At 39.6% G+C, this 18,920-nt stretch overlaps 1 protein-coding gene across 5 annotated transcripts in view; it reads right to left on the bottom strand.

Annotated features, from left to right (window-relative positions):
• Positions 1-18,920, bottom strand: part of nhsl1b (NHS-like 1b) — an 88,600-nt gene that overhangs the window by 48,325 nt on the left and 21,355 nt on the right. Inside the window, exon 1 of one of the 5 annotated variants that reach the window (XM_088325473.1) lies at positions 482-644. The exons of the other annotated variants lie outside the window; for them this stretch is intronic. Coding sequence (XP_088181599.1) covers positions 482-497 — 16 coding nt within the window. The 5' untranslated portion in view covers positions 498-644. Of the gene's footprint in view, positions 1-481; positions 645-18,920 lie in introns of those variants that run through there. 5 annotated transcript variants of the gene reach the window in all.

The raw sequence follows: 18,920 nt of genomic DNA, 5'->3' as shown, positions 1-18,920 counted from the left end.
TGGTAATAAAATGAGGAGCTAATGCCGGGCTTTAAGCAAAGTAAAGCAATTATTAAAAAACATCCATCTAATGTGATGAGGTCGCAAGCATTCTTAAGAGGTGATGAGGAGCTTTTAGCAGCCAACAAACACTAAGTTCGTGCTGAAGACGGCAGAAAACCGAAACTTCACATTTTAGGTGACCGTATTCACAAGCCGGCACATGCAAGTGGAAGTACGCCGTTGATAGGGGAAAAAAATAAATATAATAATAAATCACATCACTTTACAGTCCACAAGAAGGACATACTTTTGCGCAAAAGTCACTACCTGAACATGAAGTGAACAGAAAAAGTCCAGAACCTTTCTAATAGAAGGATATTGAGGAGAGGAAACCGTAGAACATATAAACTGTTTGCAGCCAACAAAAGAGGGATGGAGTTTAACTTTTCTTTGTCCTTGTGCAGAACAAAAAAAAATGCCGCCCGTTACAAACTCTTACCCCTCAAACAGAACATTCCTCTCCTTGCTTAATTCCACCAGGAACAAACGCCTTCAACCTCCTCCACCTTCACGCTGCGGCCGCTCAGTCCTCATGCGTGCAGCAGACACTCTGACACTTTAGCTGGCACGTCGTCGCCCTCCCACTCGTCCTCCTCCAGTCACACACTAGCGGCAACACGCTAACTTCCTCACCACAGGAAACTGCTTTGCAAAAGAAGACACACACCCCCAAGCCCCTGTTTGCGGCTGTTTGTGCTTTTATCAAAGCGGAGTCTTTCATCTTGAAAGCTTCAGCGCTTCTGTCACCATTTAACCACATCAGAATTTCCCTATGGGAGTTTGCAAGCGATTACTTATTGCATTCAGTTCAGTGCCAGTGAAAGTCTGCAGAAGAGAAACACAAAGATTGTGTTTATATCTGCATTTGTGCAAAAATTGAATCCTTGGGGGAAATAAGGTTGACTCATAATCCATTGAGGTTCAAATCATTTGAGTAAAAATTACTTGGAAAATTATTTAACGTTTAAGTCAGTGAGTCAATTCAAATGTTTGATAGTATTTAATGCCTGATTTAAGTTATTCAAGATGTACTCCATTAATCAAACCTCTTTTATCTGTTATGTGCAATTAAAATGTGGTTCATATTTTGTGAAAGTTGAGAAAATGTAAACTTTATGTAAATTATGGTTGCATCTTTTAGTTTATTGATACAATGATATAAAATAATTTACAGTAATATAGAAGGGAGTGTATAATATTTGCGTGGTGGTCATTTTCTGCCACTATTAGCATTAGCCTTTCATGTTGAGAGGTGATCACAGCAACAGGACACTTCATATTAGTAACGTAAAGTTCGGACTATCAACCGCAACTTTTTTCCCCAAGCTTTGAACTTTGCGGCTAATGCAAAAATGCTGCCAATTTATGCATTTCTTCTATCTGCCACGAGGGGTGCTCGAGAGGTTAAGATAAGAGTGAGACACGTGGAATATATGTGTCGAGGAAGATGCAAGTTTAGTGTAACTTTGTGCTTTGTTCATGAATAAGACTGGCATGAACACACCCTAATCATGGAAAAGGGGTCAATCCAACGGGGAGCGCCAACTACCACACTAGGAATAATTTTGCGAGTGTTTATTTGTGAACATAGATAATATGGTAAAACGAACGGATTACAAGGAGCAACGTCACACGAAGCGGAAATGTTTAGAGCGGATTCCTATTTATCTGTCGGCCCTATCGAGTGTTTTGGAGTAACTATAATACAAGTTTGGATTCTATGGATTGTCCTTGATGTAATAAAGCAATTTTCGCAGACAGACAAAGAAGTTGAAGACGGGCTTATACCCTTAAACTACGTACCCCACCTTTAACAACGGCTTAATTTAGAACATGAAACAAGTTGCAAACTTATGCACATTTCTAAATTGGAAATTACAACTTCAACCCAATCCCTACAAATATAAGCAAATTATACAGCTAAACTGTGTTATAGTTTGCACAACACTGTACGCTCTAACACTACTGGAAGCTCGTGTTACGCTAGCTACCTTCTGGAGCTGCTTAATAAAATATGTCTTAGGTCTAAAGATCATGTGACTTTGAGTCACTCCAAGTGACAATACGGGCATACACTCTACTCACGTTTGTTTACCAATATTTAAATTTACTAACCTTAAGACATGTTTTAAAGAAACAGCGATCAAATTTAAAAAATGCTTCCACTAAAGGCTATCCTAAAGCAAAACTCTAATATTATGCATGTCATCTTACAACTTATTTGAACCATTGTAGCATTTGACCATGTTTAATCAGAGTTTGCCAATGTGTGCTGATGCCAAAAGGTTGATGACCAACCACAAATGCTTCACGGGCTTTATTGATTTCCAATAAGGGTTCCCTAATGGCTTTCAGATGGACTGACTTTGTTTGTATTAGGTCATACAGCAAGTTTTTGAATACTTGCAGCTGGAACTGCTTCCGCGCTACAAAGCAAATTTACAGTTTGTGACGGCGCAAAAGACAGCCAGAGTTGAGTCGAGAAGTTTGAGTGGTGAACTTGCTAATCCGCCCCAGATATTGTTTGCAGGCCGCGACACGTTTGCCAAGACCAGACGTCATCAGTTAAGTGTGTAACAAATAAAATAACGACAACTCTCAAATAAGCAATCCAAGAAAGAAATCCTGATGGTGCCTAACAAAGCGGACAATCAAAACGTCTTTCATGGTTGCTAAAAAATTAGCTCTACTAGTAAAACCGCAAGCTCAGTAGAAACACTTCTGAGCTCTGACTGATGATGCAAAGCAACAATGATGGAATTCAGATTTCAGTTTGCCAACAAATCTGCTGATGCTGCAGATCACACTTTTTGAATACAGGCATAATTTGTTCATTGCCTTTCCATCGTCATCTATCAATTGTTTTGGATTGGAAATGAATGCAAATAGTCATTGGTTGATGAATATTTCCTAATATAACAGTTGCACACTCACAATCAGTGAATTGGTGTACAATGACGAGCTCGCAAGGAGAGCCTTATTTGATTGCTGAAGTTAAACTGTTTTTGAATGGGAGATGCACAAAATTGGCATCACTTACTACGCCGAAGCCTTTTAAGACAATTATTTAAATCTGATTATTCTTTGGCTGTTTAAAAGAAAACAAATAGTCATATCCACCCAAACTTCAAAATAAGTTTAAGGCAGCATACAGATCTGTCCTAGTGGAAAATTGTGGTGTTTCCTCCTTGAAATAAAGACAAACGGCATACAGTCCATGCTTGTAAAAAAATGTAGCTCTTGTCCAAATTATTGTTTTCAAGTACAGGACATCACAGTGGTAGACATTCCGAGAGCAAAAATAGTCCTTGTCAGCTAAAAAAGGCGGTCATTGTACTCATGTTATCTTGAGTGTGTCCTGCACATCAAGTGCAGAAAATAAATGTTTTGCAACTTTGCACAGAGAAAAAAATGACCAATGCGTTATCAGACAATGGAGGGAGTATGCTGGCTCAACGTTGCATCAACCAAAACCTCGCAAATTAAGATCATGTCCAAATTTATAATCCTGTCCCACTTTATCGAGTGGCAGGCCAATGTCTGTGTAATCTAGCAGTAATGCCCAGCTAATAGGATGTGTGCGAGTATGATACAAAATAACACTCTTGATATGAGTAGCTGTAATGCGTTTTCACTCCCATAAAACCTGAAACATGGAATGATTTGGTAGAGATTATCTGGGATCAGTCAAAAAAGGCATCAATTTGGAGAGAGTGGAACAGTCACAGGATATATATATATATATATATATATATATATATATACATACATACATACCTATATATACATAAAGTATATGTACACACACACACACACACACACACTGAAGAAAATAAGTATTTGAACACTGCTATTTTGCTATTTCTCCCACTTAGAAATCATAGAGGGGTCTGAAATTTTCATCGTAGGTGCATGTCTACTGAAAAAGATAAAAGAAAAATCCAGAAATCACAATGCATGATTATTTTAATTTTGTGTAATTTGTGTGATATAGCTGCAAATAAGTATTTGAACACCTGAGACAATAAATGTTAATATTTTGTACAGTATCCTTTGTTTGCTATTACAAAAACTTTCCCTGTAGTCTTTCACCAGGTTTGCACACACTGCAGGAGGGATCTTGGCCCACTCCTCTACACAGATCTTCTCTACATCAGTCAGGTGTCTGGGCTGTTGCTGAGAAACAGAGTTTGCGCTCCTTCCAAAGACTTAATTGGGTTCACGTCTGGAGACTGGCTAGGCATGCTAGAACCTTGATATGCTTCTTACGGAGCCAATCCTTGCGTTTCCTGGCTGTGTGCTTAGTGTCGTTGTCGTGTTGGAAGACCCAACCACAACCCATCTTCAATACTTTGACTGAAGGAAGGAGGTTGTTCCCCAAAATCTCACAATATACGGCGCCGGTCATCCTCTCTCTAATACAGTGCACTCATTTTGTCCCATGTGTAGAAAAACACCCCCAAAACATGATGCTACCACCCCCACGCTTCTTGGTAGTGATGGTGTTCTTTGGATTGTATCGTTCATTCTTATTTGTCCAAATATGCTTAGTGGAATTATGACCCAAACATTTCTATTTTGGTCTCATTTAACCACACCTTTTCCCATGACTCCTATTTAACATCCAAATGGTCATATGCAAACCTAAGACAGGCCTTGACATGTGCTGGTTCAAGCAGGGGAACCTTTCGCACCATGCATGATATCAAACCATGACGTCTTAGTGTATTACCTACAGCAACCTTGGAAACAGTGGTCCAAGCTCTTTTCAGGTCATTGACCAACTCCTGGCCTGTAGTTCCGTGCTGATTCCTCACCTTTCTTAAAATCATTGAGACCCCATGAGGTGATAATTTGCTTGGGGCTCCATTCCGATTGAGATTGACCGTCATGTTTAGCTTCTTCCATTTTCTAACGATTGCTCCAACAGTTGCTCCGTAGCCCTTTCCAGCCATGTGGAGGGGTACAAGTTTGTCTCTGATGTCTTTGAACAGCTCTTTGGTTTTCGCTATGTTACAAAGTAAAGTGTTACTGATTGTATGAAGTGGACAGGTGTCTTTATGCAGCTAATGACCTCAGACGGGTGCATCTGATTCAGGATGATACATGGAGTGCAGGTGGACTTCTAATGGGCAGACTAAGAGGTCTTTCAGGGTCAGAATTTAAGTGTTCAAATACTTATTTGCAGCTGTATCACACAAATAAATTGTTATAAAATAATACATTGTGATTTCTGGATTTTCCTTTTTAGTTTATCTCTCTCACTGTGGACATGCACCGATGATGAAAATTTCAGACCCCTCCATGATTTCGAAGTGGGAGAAATAGCAAAATAGAAGGGTGTTCAAATATTTATTTTTCTCACTAATATACATATATATATATGTATATATATATATATATATATATATATATATACATAGATATATGATATATATTTACAGTGGTACCTCTCCTTAAGAATGTCCCTCGATACGAAAGTTTCAGGTTACAAAGTACTTGAGTGGCAAAGTATTGCCTCTTGTTACAAAGCCGTTTTCAGAATACGAAGTCAAAATACAGTACACAGGGTTTCTAGAGCTTAAGGCAAGTTCAATTCAAGACTTTAAGACTTTTTTTTAATTCCTTCTGAAAATCCAATTTAAGACCATGTCGACATAACACCACAATTGAAACAAACAAACAAACAAACAAAAAAATGAATTATAGGCAATTTTAAACAGTTTTTTTACATCACATTTTGGTCCAGTTGAAAACATTCCATCTGAAAATCATAGCACTCTCCAAAATCTCAGACATGGAAAACAATAAATATAAGGATGTCTACAGTAAATCATGAATCCTCAGTCAAAACGTGCGGATAACTACTAATTCCAGCAAGGTTCAGCTACATTCATTAAGCATTCGTATCATGATGCATGTAAAATGACTTTTTTAATAAATCTTTTTACTTTGAACCAATATAGCGCATGTGCGGCACAGTTCATGTCTTGGGAACCTCCTGCGTGGGTTCAAATCCAGCTCCAGACTTCCTGTGCGGAGTTTGTATGTTCTCCCCGTGCTTGCGTGGGTTTCCTCCGGGCACTACGGTTTCCTCCCACATTCCAAAAACATGCATTTCAGGTGAATTGGCCGGTCCAAATTGTCCCTAGGTGCGAATGAGCGAGTGAGTTGTCTGTACCCGTGTGCCCTGCGATTAGCTGGCAACAAGTTCAGGGTGTCCCCTGCCCACTGCCCGATGATTGCTGGGATGGGCTCCAGCACCCCCGCGGCCCTACTGAGGATAAGCGGTGCAGCTAATGAGATGAGAATATAAATCTTATTAATGTGTTCACATTTTTAAGACTTTTGAAAATTGGATTTAAACATTATAATGCCAATTAAGGCCTTATTTTCAGGATAATGAAAGCAGTGCCTTTAAAGACTCTGCCGAACCCAGAGTACAGTACACGCTATTAGCCGCTATCAAAATTCCCGGAACGTAAACAAACAGGCTGCATGTATCCTAACATTCTCTTCGTGCCATCATCACAGTTAAAAGTTCAGAGACGAGGAGGAGGAGCAATTCTGGTAAGATGGTGGGGATGAGGACGCAGCAATTTAGACAAGATCAAAGCCATTTCAGCAATATTCCACAAAGGCTCGGAATGTGTCGAAAGGAGTCACCCGGAAAAAGTGTTGACAAGTGGGGCTATCATTATGATGTCTGCCTTGCGCATTTCCGGCGGATTTTCAAAAGTTGACAAAAGCAGACTTCATTGGATCAGTTTTTCAAGAAACGCCAAACAAAAGGGTAAATATTTTGATTATTTTCTTTATTTTTAATATTTTTACATTATGTGCTACTTGTTTTATGTTTATTGTGTGGTAATCAAATTTCAACGTGTATTATTCTCATGTTCTAAGGCTCTTTTATGAGTTATATGAAATTATACTGTACTTTTGCAGGGCTTGGAATAGATTAGTGCATTTCCGTTCAAAATGAGTCTCTACTTAAAAAGTTTTCAGGTTACAAAGCTACTCCCAAAACGGATTTAATTTGCAGAGGTACGACTGTAATATATCCCCCGACGTTTCTTTCAATGCAACCCTAGTTCTTACAGTAGTTTCAATTTCAAAGTCCAATGCACCTTATATATGAAACTATTGACAGAGGATGACTATTTCTAAAGGTGTGCCTTACAGTCCACAAAATAAGGTAGTCCATAGATTACTGCAAAAGATCTCCCAAGTTTTTTGAACAAACGAAAAAACAGGTGGCTTTTAAGTGTCATCAGCATGTCTGTTTCAGTGTCTTGTGTGACCTGTGGATGACAGCCGCTCGTTGGACTGTGCTCATTTTGATAACCATTTAAGATGTGTTCCATGAACTGCTAAAAAGGCACATTAACAAATAAGAATACCATTTTCCATCTCTGTGGATATTTAACTGTAATTATAGGGTATGTACACAAAGTAATTTTGCTGGTAAATTGGCCAGCCAAATTCATACATATCTTATTAAAATAAATTGAAGCAAATGCCAATTCTGCTTCTAGCTGCTGCCAAGGTTGGGTTAATATTTAGGGCAATATGCTGCCGCCCTAAATACTAGCTATACTCCACATAACACCACGGACATCTGTGCGCTCGTAAAATATGTGGCAAGCCACGCAAATACATGACAGCTCTCAAATCTTCAAACTTTGAAACTAAGTACACTAGGCTTGCCATCAGTTGGGATGATTCCCATCCCGATTTGAAGCTCGCAAAAAGATGCTGGGAAGCAATTCATCACACAAAACAAAAACATTATCGCTAGCTTGACAAGGATTTAATCAGCAGAGCACTATTTATATTCATTTTACAACTTCATAAAGCTGTGTTCCAACATTATTTTGCTGCAAATTGCTCAAAACCTCTGGAGTCAGTGAGGAAAACGCTTAATCACATGCGCATCACTGCCGTGGAATCAGATCTAAATAGGCGAGCCTGGAATCTGTGTGAAGATTACTGGTTTGCGAGCCACAGGCACCCATTTCTGGGCTAATTTTACACACAGCACTGCCCTGAACGTCTTGACATGACTCCTGGCAGATCGTTCGTGGCTCATAAATACCTTCAAACATTGCCGCGAGACGTTTCCTTAATTTGGCGCTCAGGATAAGCGCGTGCTATGCGTTGCAAATCCAGAGGGATTTTACACTGACCTGTGTCTGACACCGTCTGGTCATGGAAAAAAAACATATAAAAGTTGATAGAAAATCCACATGCAGACCCAGAAAACCATCATGGATGTCTGTAACTTTTGAATTGTAACCTCGAGTTTCATAAAATCTTGATTGTACCCAGTCCATGTTAATGTAGATCATCGCTGTCTTTAGACTGCTTGAAGTTTAAAAGATTCATTTTCTTCATGTTGTGGAGACTCGTCACAAAAGGACGGTCATCTGATACAAGTGCAGCTCTACTTAATGCCACTTTGACTTTGAGGAAAAATGCTAGCACCTCGAAGCATTCAAGTCATGTGCAACCCTGACCTGTTTTAGCCAAAGAGGTGTTGGGTCTCCCAAACTAATTGAAGTTACGTGATGAACGTCAACTCACTTGGTTTGTTGGGAAAGAGTCTTGGCAAGATGCTACCTGCATGACTCTATGTACAGCTTTTTTACATGGGTCTCTTTCAGTCATACACACAAAGGCAGACTGATAAGTTAGAAACGTTCAAAAAGATGATCAGATTGAATAGACACAGAGACCCCTCCTCCCCCCCAAAAACAACAACAATAACAGTTCAACAGTTTGGCCTCGGACACCCTTCCAAATACAGGACAATAATTTTTAGAAAGTAGGAAAAGCAAGTGATCGACACCCATAATGGCTACTGCCCAACTTACTGATTATTTTCAGCATTTCAAATGATCTCACACATGTACAATTTTGCCATTGAGTTCATGCTGGTGAACACAACATTACGTCCTGTGCCCCAGATCCTAAGATAAGATTAAACTCAATGCAGGAAAGACAGAATGCAACCAGACTCCATTCTGTGCGGCGGTGCAAGCTTCGTAAAAAGTGCGGAGACACCTAACTCTGGTAGCCTCGCATGAAGCCAAGGAACATTTCACAGTTCCAGTGACGCCAGACTGTCTTGCTGGTGTGAGAAAATTTGAATTGATTTCAATACGGACGATTATTTCTGCCAGGCGATTTGCGTGTCAAATTGCGCAAGACAGATCTGGGCAAACAAGAGAGCTGCCAAAGACAACAAAACAAGGCCGAACTTAATGACGTTGAGTCGTCAGTTGTCCTTCACGGGTAGCCGACAACTCTTCAAAATAAATCAATACCAACAATTTAGGCAGGAGACCAATTACAAGGGAGGTATGACTTGTTTTTTTTTTGTTTGTTTTTTAAATATGGAAATAACTTAGTCTTACAGGACCCGTGTATGCTATCACACTATGATATCCCCCCCAGTCCTTCCGCCAGGACAAAGAATCATTATTTACCTATCACCATTGACCCCTTAACCATCACTGATAAATTCCCCATAATGGTTTCTTTAGCCACAAGGAAGTAAAGAACAAGAGGCCATAAAAAGACAGTAGCCCACTTCACCGTCTTCCTGTTAAAGAACAATGATAACGCCTGACTGGGGGGATAAGACTAGAGAAAAGCCTACATGGTTTCAAATATATTCAAAGAAATATATTGGGAAAATGATTAATAAACTCCAGCAAGAACCTGTCTGGTGTTGAGGCTGGTATACCCAGTCATCGATGTCGATGTCATTGTTTGATCTGGAGGTTTGCCGTTCGCAGTGTGAATGAAGCTCCTGGGAAAAGCGGTGGTTGTGGACCAAGTGCAACTCATTCTGGCTGTGGAAAATATGTCGGTTCTGATGCGAGAGGTTTGACACACTGAGCCAGCTGAAAGCACGCGACAGTTTGGCTGGTTTCTTTAATGGTTGCCGATCCCCTCTCATCTTTGCAAGATCATGAGGATTTTAGGTTTATCTGAGTCTTAAGGTGAAAACTGGATATAACTATCCTTCAATGTAGGTTATAAGGCGGAGAGATAATGTGAGATTCCACACATTTCTGAGAACATAACCCAGATCTCAGAATGGGCTTCTGAACTCCGGTATTTTGATTCCATGTTGGCGATGAAAAATAGTTCCAGTGGCAGGAAACCCAACAATTATCCTTGCTTCCACATGACGGCAGAATAAATCCTCTTGCTGTTTCCTTTCCTTTGTGATTCAAGAGTTTGGACAGGAATCACTAATCGAATGAGTTGATATCCAGATTGACACAGTAGAAAATAGTTTGTAAAGAAAATAATCAATTTTCTTTAAAACTACAAACAAAACAAGTCTCTTGCTGTCCTCTGGCATGCAATGACTTGTGAGGGCACACTATCTGACACGTACAGTATCAACCCTACGATGCACCAGATGTTGCAGCATCAACTGTCAATTCCCAAACTGAAGATCAACAGTAGAAGCATGTGATAAAAACGCTCGGAGTAAACTAATTTGAGTTCTTCGCTAAAGATAAAGGTCAACTGTCAGTGGTGGACAAAGAAGAGGCAGTGAGGCCGATTGTAGATTGTGAGGAAGAAAAAAAACGATCCAAAAATCACACAGGATAGGATTCCCTGAACCGGAGGCTCGGTTACTGTTTCTTGTCTTGGAAGAAATGAGTATGTTGAGGCTAAGATTCCACCCAAGCTTGCTAGCAACGGTACTGAAACCCGAGTCAGTCCGCCCCTTTTATCCACTCCCAAACGCTCTTTTCTAAGAACCTTGCACCGCCCCTCCATCCATGCGCCAGCATGGCAAACCGTTCCTCTTTTTTATTTTTCTGAACCTCTTTTGCACCTTATACTCCCTAGAATAACCTTCCTAAGAGTCCCTAGTTTTTGACAGCAGATTGGTGTTCTACAAAGCCATCGAGGACTCTCTAAGGACAAACAGTACACATGGAGATTATATGAGCAACTGTTTCGTGTCTTTTCTTTTCCAATGCGCTTTCATGAAAGTTTGTTGCTGACATTCTAAAACAAAACAAAAAACATTGGTCAAACTCGAGACATGTTAAGAGTATTGTTACAAGACCTCGAGGGATTTTCATGGCAAAGTGCAATTAGTGCGAAAACTGAAAAGTGTGGAGTATCTCTCGAGCACAACTGGGGAAAATTGAGCCAGAGTATAGAATTAAACTACTTGAAGAAAACATTCATTTTTTTTACGGTAGGGGTTTCCCTAAGCAATTTGATACTCTGTGGTTATACTTGGGTGGTGTGAGACAATAAAGCAGACCCTAGTGTGTTTGTTTTTATGGGAAATTTATGAAATAGGACCTGGCAATGATAAGCGACTAGCCTAATTGCGAAAGTAGCTTATGATTGCTTCATTGTGGTTCTGCAAATGCATTTGAGGGTTTGCTGGAGGTTGTGGTGTAAAACTGTCTCTACCCATATAGGTACCTAATCTTGCCAGTGATTGAGAACCCTCAGATTTTCTTTTATCAATTTTCTTTTATAATGTATCCGTCTTGACTTGCTAGGGTTTATTAAACCCCAAGAAAACCCCAAATCTTGGATAACATGGGTGGTAAGAGTGCACTTGTCAACTACAAACGAAACCTGCTCTTTGCCCATTGATTTCTCCATTTCAGTGACCCAAGTCCTTAACCCCCAAGGGGCATTAAAATGTCAAAAGTCAGCATGCTGAATTTCCGGCACATCGATTCTGTAATGCTCTTTAATTTTCAATTCCTGCATCCTGTTAGATGGCAAAAAAAACCTTGTATTTCTCTTCTGGTTCATTTGATCAACTTGAAAGTTCAGTTGTAATTCTCCAAATGAGGCCCCGATGTCAGTTTAGAAAAAACTACATTTTTGAAAATCCTATGAAAGAAGGACAGAAATAAAACATTTGACTGTTTATGGCCACGAGACAAGTGATTTGGTGGAACAACTTTTTGCCACCGTATTAAAGACACACTACAAGTTGCAGCCTGTTTGTCAAGAAACCCGATCGGGTGACACCGATAGCCTACAACCCAGAAGGCGCACACAATGCAGGTTAGAAAAACGCAGATAAACGTGCCTGGCTGGATAAAAATACAAAAATTGTAGTAGCCCAGGGTCACTAAAGGTCATTAAATGAGCGATTGGCAAATTAACTGGTACAAAGTTATTAGCACTTGGACATGGCTAAGAAAACACAGCGTACTTTTCCTCCTTTAATCTACAACTCTTATCTTTTCACTTTCCCATCTTTGACTAATTGGCTCAACCATCTAGGGGATGAATAAAGTATCTATCTATCTATCTATCTATCTATCTATCTATCTGAGGCCCAATAAATACCATGTCAATATCTATGCTAAGTACTTTAGGGGCACTTTAAGTGCCACAGGCCTCAGCATTGGGGGGAAGATCAATAAAATATTTAAATCCGTTGTGTAGGATTGATGGCATCCAATACTAAAAATAGGGATGCACAAAAAAACAGTGGTAATACACTATTTGGTTGTCAAAACATTACATGAGCATATTACCTAAACTTTTGGGGGGTATTGTTTTATTATTGCAAGTTTGCATTATTTGTCTATTTGCACAACTGAGTTACTAGATTGATTTTACAATCATGTTCGATACAAAAGCAATTCATCAATGATCTCCATTTCGTCACAATTTTTTAAACTAAATAAGATGTGTACCTTGTGAAAAATCATCTTGATTAACCAACATTGCCCTAAAATTCAGCTTGGAAAAAGGATACAAGTGTAGCACGTGCAACTGACTCCAGAAGAGGACGCCATTTCACTAAATTACCAGGACAGAAATTATAAACTGTTGGGCCAGAAAATGCCCTTATTGTGCTCAGATGATTGTGTTTTTCCGTCTGGAGATAAGGCTGCTGTTCTTTAACAAACTGTAGGTAAAATACACTTTCATCATGTTTCAAACTGTTTTAAGATACAAATATTTTACAGTTGATTGCTTTCATTACTTTATTCATGTTTAGTCTATAGTTTTCCATTTGTTTGAGGTACATGTCTGCAATCAGTAGCAATTGTGTGCATGCTCTCAGCAGGTAGTGACCTCTTCCCCCAGTGACCCCAAACAGCAGCCGAGAGTAAAGTTTGAAGTGCGACTCGAGGTCACGACGCCGTTTTACCCTCCTGGACAAACGGGTGTCGAGTGTCCTTCTGACCGCTTCCTAAGCGAATCACAGGACAAAGCGGACACACATGTGCAAGGCGTGTGCATATGTTTCCTTAGCTTATAGAGTGTGAAGGGCAACCAAGCAAAACAGCAACACTGGAGAAAAACAACCATGTGGGAATGAGAGGCACGAATGCTTACGAAACAAATGCAGTAATCTAAGGAGTGAATTCACACACTCAAAATACACACCCGCCCCACGTCCAGCGGTTTAAAAGGGAGAAGGGGTGCGGTCGACAGCGCATTCCTGACGGGTCTTGCCTGAGCAAAGGCGTCGGTCCAGCAGAGCAGGCCTGGGGCCAGATGTGTACTGCATGTCTTTGTCTTCAGACACTGCATCCATTTTTGTGCATATTAAAAGGGAGTTCTGCAGATGGAATGAATGGAAAAGCAATAAAAACTTACTTTACCCATAATTTTCAGAGTTCACTGTTCCAGTAGTAAGAGTTTATCATTTTTAATTCAACTGAATTGTAATTTAACTTTAAATTAAACCTGCATTAATGTGAAACTTTATGAAGGTATAATTATTTGAGAGCTAATAATTGCATACTTTTCAAAATATAAACTTGAATTATACAATCATACTGAGACATTTTGATCTTTTAAAAAATAAATAATATCCAAACCAACAAAACCTTTCTTTTAAGAAAGCTTGATTACAAAATGTTTTGACAAAATTATTTTAAATAGTTGTATAACATAACCTTAAGATTAAAAGATTTTGCAAAAATTATACTTATAATTTATTAATTAGATGGCTAGTAACTATGGTAAATACATCTGAACAAAATCGAAAACCCTTAAAAGTGGGGGGCGTCATTTGAGCCTTTAAGATTTGTATTCCATTGCATTTATCTGCTTTTATCTGACTTTTATTTTACCTTTAGTCCAGTGGCTTGCAAAACTATTTGGGCCCCCTTAAACTTTGTGACCTTTTGCCACATTTCAGACTTCAAAACAAAGACCTGACCTGAATGAAGCATGTGAACGCCTGCATGGACCAGCTGGCAGAGATGGGAAGCTGAATCGTGGCCGTCATAGACTTTCTGGACTAGGACACAGGCTGGTGGAGTCGCTGCTGTCATGCACTTTCCGAACAAATTTTCAACATGTTACCTAGTGTTTACTATGTTTGTGTACTGTAATGCTAAATGTAATTCACCCTGGTCATCCTGAAAGGGGGATACCACTTGTGACGTCCCTTCTCAAGGTTTCTCTTTTTCCTCACGCTGAGGTTTTGAGTTGTTCCTTGCCCGCATGTTGGTTTAAGATGAGGTAATTGTGTCATTGTAATCCTGTGCAGTCCTTTGAGAGATTTTTGTGATTAAGGGCTATAAAAATAAATTTGACTTGACTTGGAATAAAACTGTTATTACTTGTGAAGCATCAACAATAAGTGGGACACAATCATGAAGTGGAACACACTTTATTGGATATTTTAAAAATTTTTAACAAATAAAAACAAAAAAGTGGGTGTGCAAAATTATTCAAACCCATTGAGTTAATACTTTGTAGCGCCACCTTTTGCTGCGATTACAGCTGCAAGTCGCTTGGGGTATGTCCATCAGTTTTGCACATCGAGAAACTGATATTTTTGCCCATTCCTCCTTGCAAAACAGCTCGAGCTCATTGAGGTTGGATGGAAAGCGTTTGTAGACAGCAGTTTTCAGTTCTTTCCACAGATTCTCAATTGTATTGAGGTTTGGACTTTGACCTGGCCATTCTAACACCTTGATATGTTTTTTGGTGAACCATTCCATTGTAGCTTTCGCTTTATGTTTTGGATCATTGTCTTGTTGGAAGACAAATCTCCGTCCCAGTCTCAGGTTTTTTGCGGACTCCATCAGGTTTTCTTTTAGAATGGTCCTGTATTTGGCTCCGTCCATCTTCCCATCAATTTTAACCATCTTTCCTGTCCCTGCTGAAGAAAAGCAGGCCCAAACCATTATGCTGCCATTACCATGTTTGACTGTGGGGATGGAGTGTTGAGGGTGATGAGCTGTGCTGCTTTTACGCCAAACATAACGTTTTGCATTCTTACCAAAAAGTTTGATTTCAGTCTCATCTGACCAAAGCACCTTCTTCCACATGTTTGGTGTGTCTCCCAGGTGACACTTTTTATTGATATCTTAAAGAAATGGCTTCCTTCTTGCCACTCTTCCATAAAGGCCAGATTTGTTCAGTATATGACCGATTGTTGTCCTATGGACATATTCTCCCGCCTTAGCTGTAGAACTCTGCAGTTCATCAAGAGTGATCATGGGCCTCTTGGCTGCATCTCTGATCAGTTCTCTCCTTGTATGAGCTAAATGTTTAGAGGGACGGTCCGGTCTTGGTAGATTTGGAGTGGTCTGATACTCCTTCCATTTCAATTTTATTGCTTGCACAGTGCCCCTTGGGATGTTTAAAGCTTGGGAAATCTTTTTGTATCCAAAACCAGCTTTAAACTTCTCCACAACGTTATCTCGGACCTGCCTGGTGTGTTCCTCGTTCTTCAGGATGCTCTCTGCGCTTTTAAACAGACCTCTGAGACTATCACAATGCAGGTGCATTTATGCAGAGACTTACTTACAAACAGGTGGATTCCATTTATCATCGTTAGTCATTTAGATAAACACTGAATCATTCAGAGATCCTCATTGAACTTCTGGACTGAGTATGCTGCACTGAAGAGGCTGAATAATTTTGCACATCCACTTTTTTGTTTATTATTTGTTAAAAAAGTTTAAAATATCCAATAGAGTGTGTTCCACTTCATGATGGTGTCCCACTTATTTTTGAGGCTTCAAAAGAAATTACAGTTTTATATCTTGATGTTTGAAGTTTGAAATGTGGCAAAAGGTCACAAATTTCAAGGGGGCAAAATAGTTTTGCACGCCACTGTAAATCTGTTCAGGGCGTAACACATTAGGTAGGAGGAAAGGGGTGTGAGGTGTGTGCGCTGAAGAGTGACATGATGCTTGTCCCTGTGTTTTTTTTGTTTCTATTTGCTAATAAAGAATAAAAATGGTGAAACTCAGAAGGTCTTCTTCAAGTACATTCCAAACGCCGAACCAAATCCCAAGGACATTGGGAAAAAAAAAAAAGTTTATTTGAACGTCTAAGAAATGCAAGTACTGGCACGGCATTATAAAAAAGCTGACAGAGGCTGCAATGATGACCTAAGCCAGGGGAGGCCAGCAGCAACTAGAAAAGTTCCAAATTCCGTCCTTTAAATTCTATACATTGACTTTAAATGTTTTACAGTATGTTTCTTTTTCCAGACAGCATGCACAGTGCTCGACACGTGTGTTTTACCAGGCGATCAGTGCCACACCGGGCGATCGGTGGCGCGCTGGCCGAAAATCACCATTCTCCTCACAAATAAAATTTGCCGATGTTCGGTGCATACCCTTATCGTCAGCACTGTCAGACACAAAAGGCAGGCACGAGGCGGGGAAGGGGTGGGCGTTGTTTTCAGCCCAAATCATCGTTCCCTCTCAAACACATTAAAAAAAAAATCCCCTCAATCAAGTTAATCGGTCAGGCTTGGGCTGGTTCGGCCTGATCTTACCTCTAGTTTACACAGAAAGGAGTGAGATTTTACTGCATGTTCTTTACTCAAGAAATGCATAACACAAATGTCGAGTCTCACTTGTCATGTGCAAATATTTGATTGTTTGCAAGTTTGAGTTTTAAAATTTTGTGTGCCATTATTAGAGGCACATTTCACTCGTGGGGCATGGGGTAATTTATGAATATGTTTTGTTTTTTACACAACCTGATCGTTTGTTTTACCATCAAGTGTATAAACCAACAGATTTATGAATTCTGGTCCAACGAGTTTGGAGGGGATTCAGGAGCAACAGGTGTGTGGCTTTTTTTGCCTCTTGTGTATGTATGAATGACATACATGATTTTTGACAAGCAGCTTTTTAGGGGGAGGGAGGATGATGCCAGCACACTAGTTCAACATGTGCAAACAAAAACACCAAGTTGACTTGTACACAGCCTGCCTGCCCGTAAGGTAAACACACCCTTGGATGTTGCTACACATGCAACTACCCATACGGAAGCTATTAAAAATCACAACCACAACCCTGTTACCGCATGTCACACTGATGAAAACTTAAACTGAACTGTAAATTTGGAATTTCTATCTCTTCTCTTTAGAGATTAAATAAAGATGAAGAATGCCATTGTAGAAAAATCTGCAGCAAACAAAAGATTATAAGAATAGGAACGGCAGGCCCTTAGTCTGCACAAGTGAGCTCGTTTACGAGCTTCCGAGAGTTGCGATCTACAGTTGATGAGAACGCTGCTGAGAGAAAAATTGTATAATGTGTTTGTAGCCACCGTCACAAAAAGGGTGTGAAAAGCGAGATTTATGCTGATGAGGCAGACGGCGGGTCGAGCATTAACGTGAAAATAGAGGCTGACTTTGTGGGTCTCTACAGCTGCTTGCTGTCTCTCACTTACAAACTCACACACATGGACAATACACACAAAAAAACAAGGTTTAGATACAAGTGAGAAGTTTTAGTACTTTTTCAATTGATTGCGAAAGAGGGAGACCATAGAAACTTTTCAGATTTGCCAGTTATGAGAAATACCAACTAAATGATATTGGACACTTGCTCTAACACCTGTGCTTTTTGTAGAGGAAGATATAAATTTTGACACGGTTGCATGAGTTCAAAGGGACCTTTGTTAAGAAAAATACTTTTGTATTTTAGCCCCACTCCCAATAATAAAAAGCTAAAAAAAAAACACCAATAACATAATAACAGTTTTTTTTTTTTTAGAAAAAGGTTTATAAAAGTGATAACAATTTGCACTTAACGGTAATAAAGTAGCTCTAAGCTTCAAAAATGTTGGTGACCTCAAGTTTAAAGAGTTGTGAAACCACAACTATTGATACTAACAGGGAGCATGTAAACAGAATCCTAGCAAGCCTCAATTCAATTTAACGTTCGCCTTAACGTTCCTATAAATTTCGCCTTAAATTCCAATCCAAGACGTACTCAAAGTAAATTGAATGCTGTTCTTACACCGTTTGGAGGATATGTATGGTTTTGGTCTTTTCTGAAAGGTGACACTCTGAAGTTGTGCCCCAAACTAAAATAATCACTGAAAGTGCTACTAACATTGAGTAATCTAGAGTTGAAACACACAGAATTAGGTTTTTATTCTCGCGTCATTTGTTTTGCAGTTAAATGTCTGCAAATAAGTGTAGCATTGGCATCTTAACTGAAAAACAGGTAAGACAATAGCTTGAAGCCATAACTAGTACCACAATCTCAAAAACTTAACATCGTATATGAGGCATTTTTCTAAAAGTGGCCGTTTGGAGACGACCAGTTAAAAGCACCAAGTTTTGCAACCGTATATTTTGCTTAGGCCAGTTTTCCAGAAATTTTAAGAGTTGTAAATGTTTACCTTCCCTTTCCAGAAGTTCATCAATGATTGTGCACACTTGCGCATAATAATGGTGTGTAAAATAAATCACGAAACTTTGTTTAGGGGTCTAATTTGAATACACAGTGAATTACTGCAACGTTCTGTTTAGAATCTTATTGGCTAACCAACGTTTCAATCAGCATTTAAATCGGTCACTTCTGCAGTGTTCTCGTTTGCCCGCGTCCTAGACCCATCATTTTTGCTGGGGACGCATA

This window comes from Urocampus carinirostris, chromosome 20 (assembly GCF_059441175.1).
Source record: "Urocampus carinirostris isolate Australia breed hairy pipefish chromosome 20, RoL_Ucar_1.0, whole genome shotgun sequence".
Taxonomy (NCBI): Eukaryota; Metazoa; Chordata; class Actinopteri; order Syngnathiformes; family Syngnathidae; genus Urocampus; species Urocampus carinirostris.
This window is presented reverse-complemented; position numbering and strand designations above follow the sequence as displayed.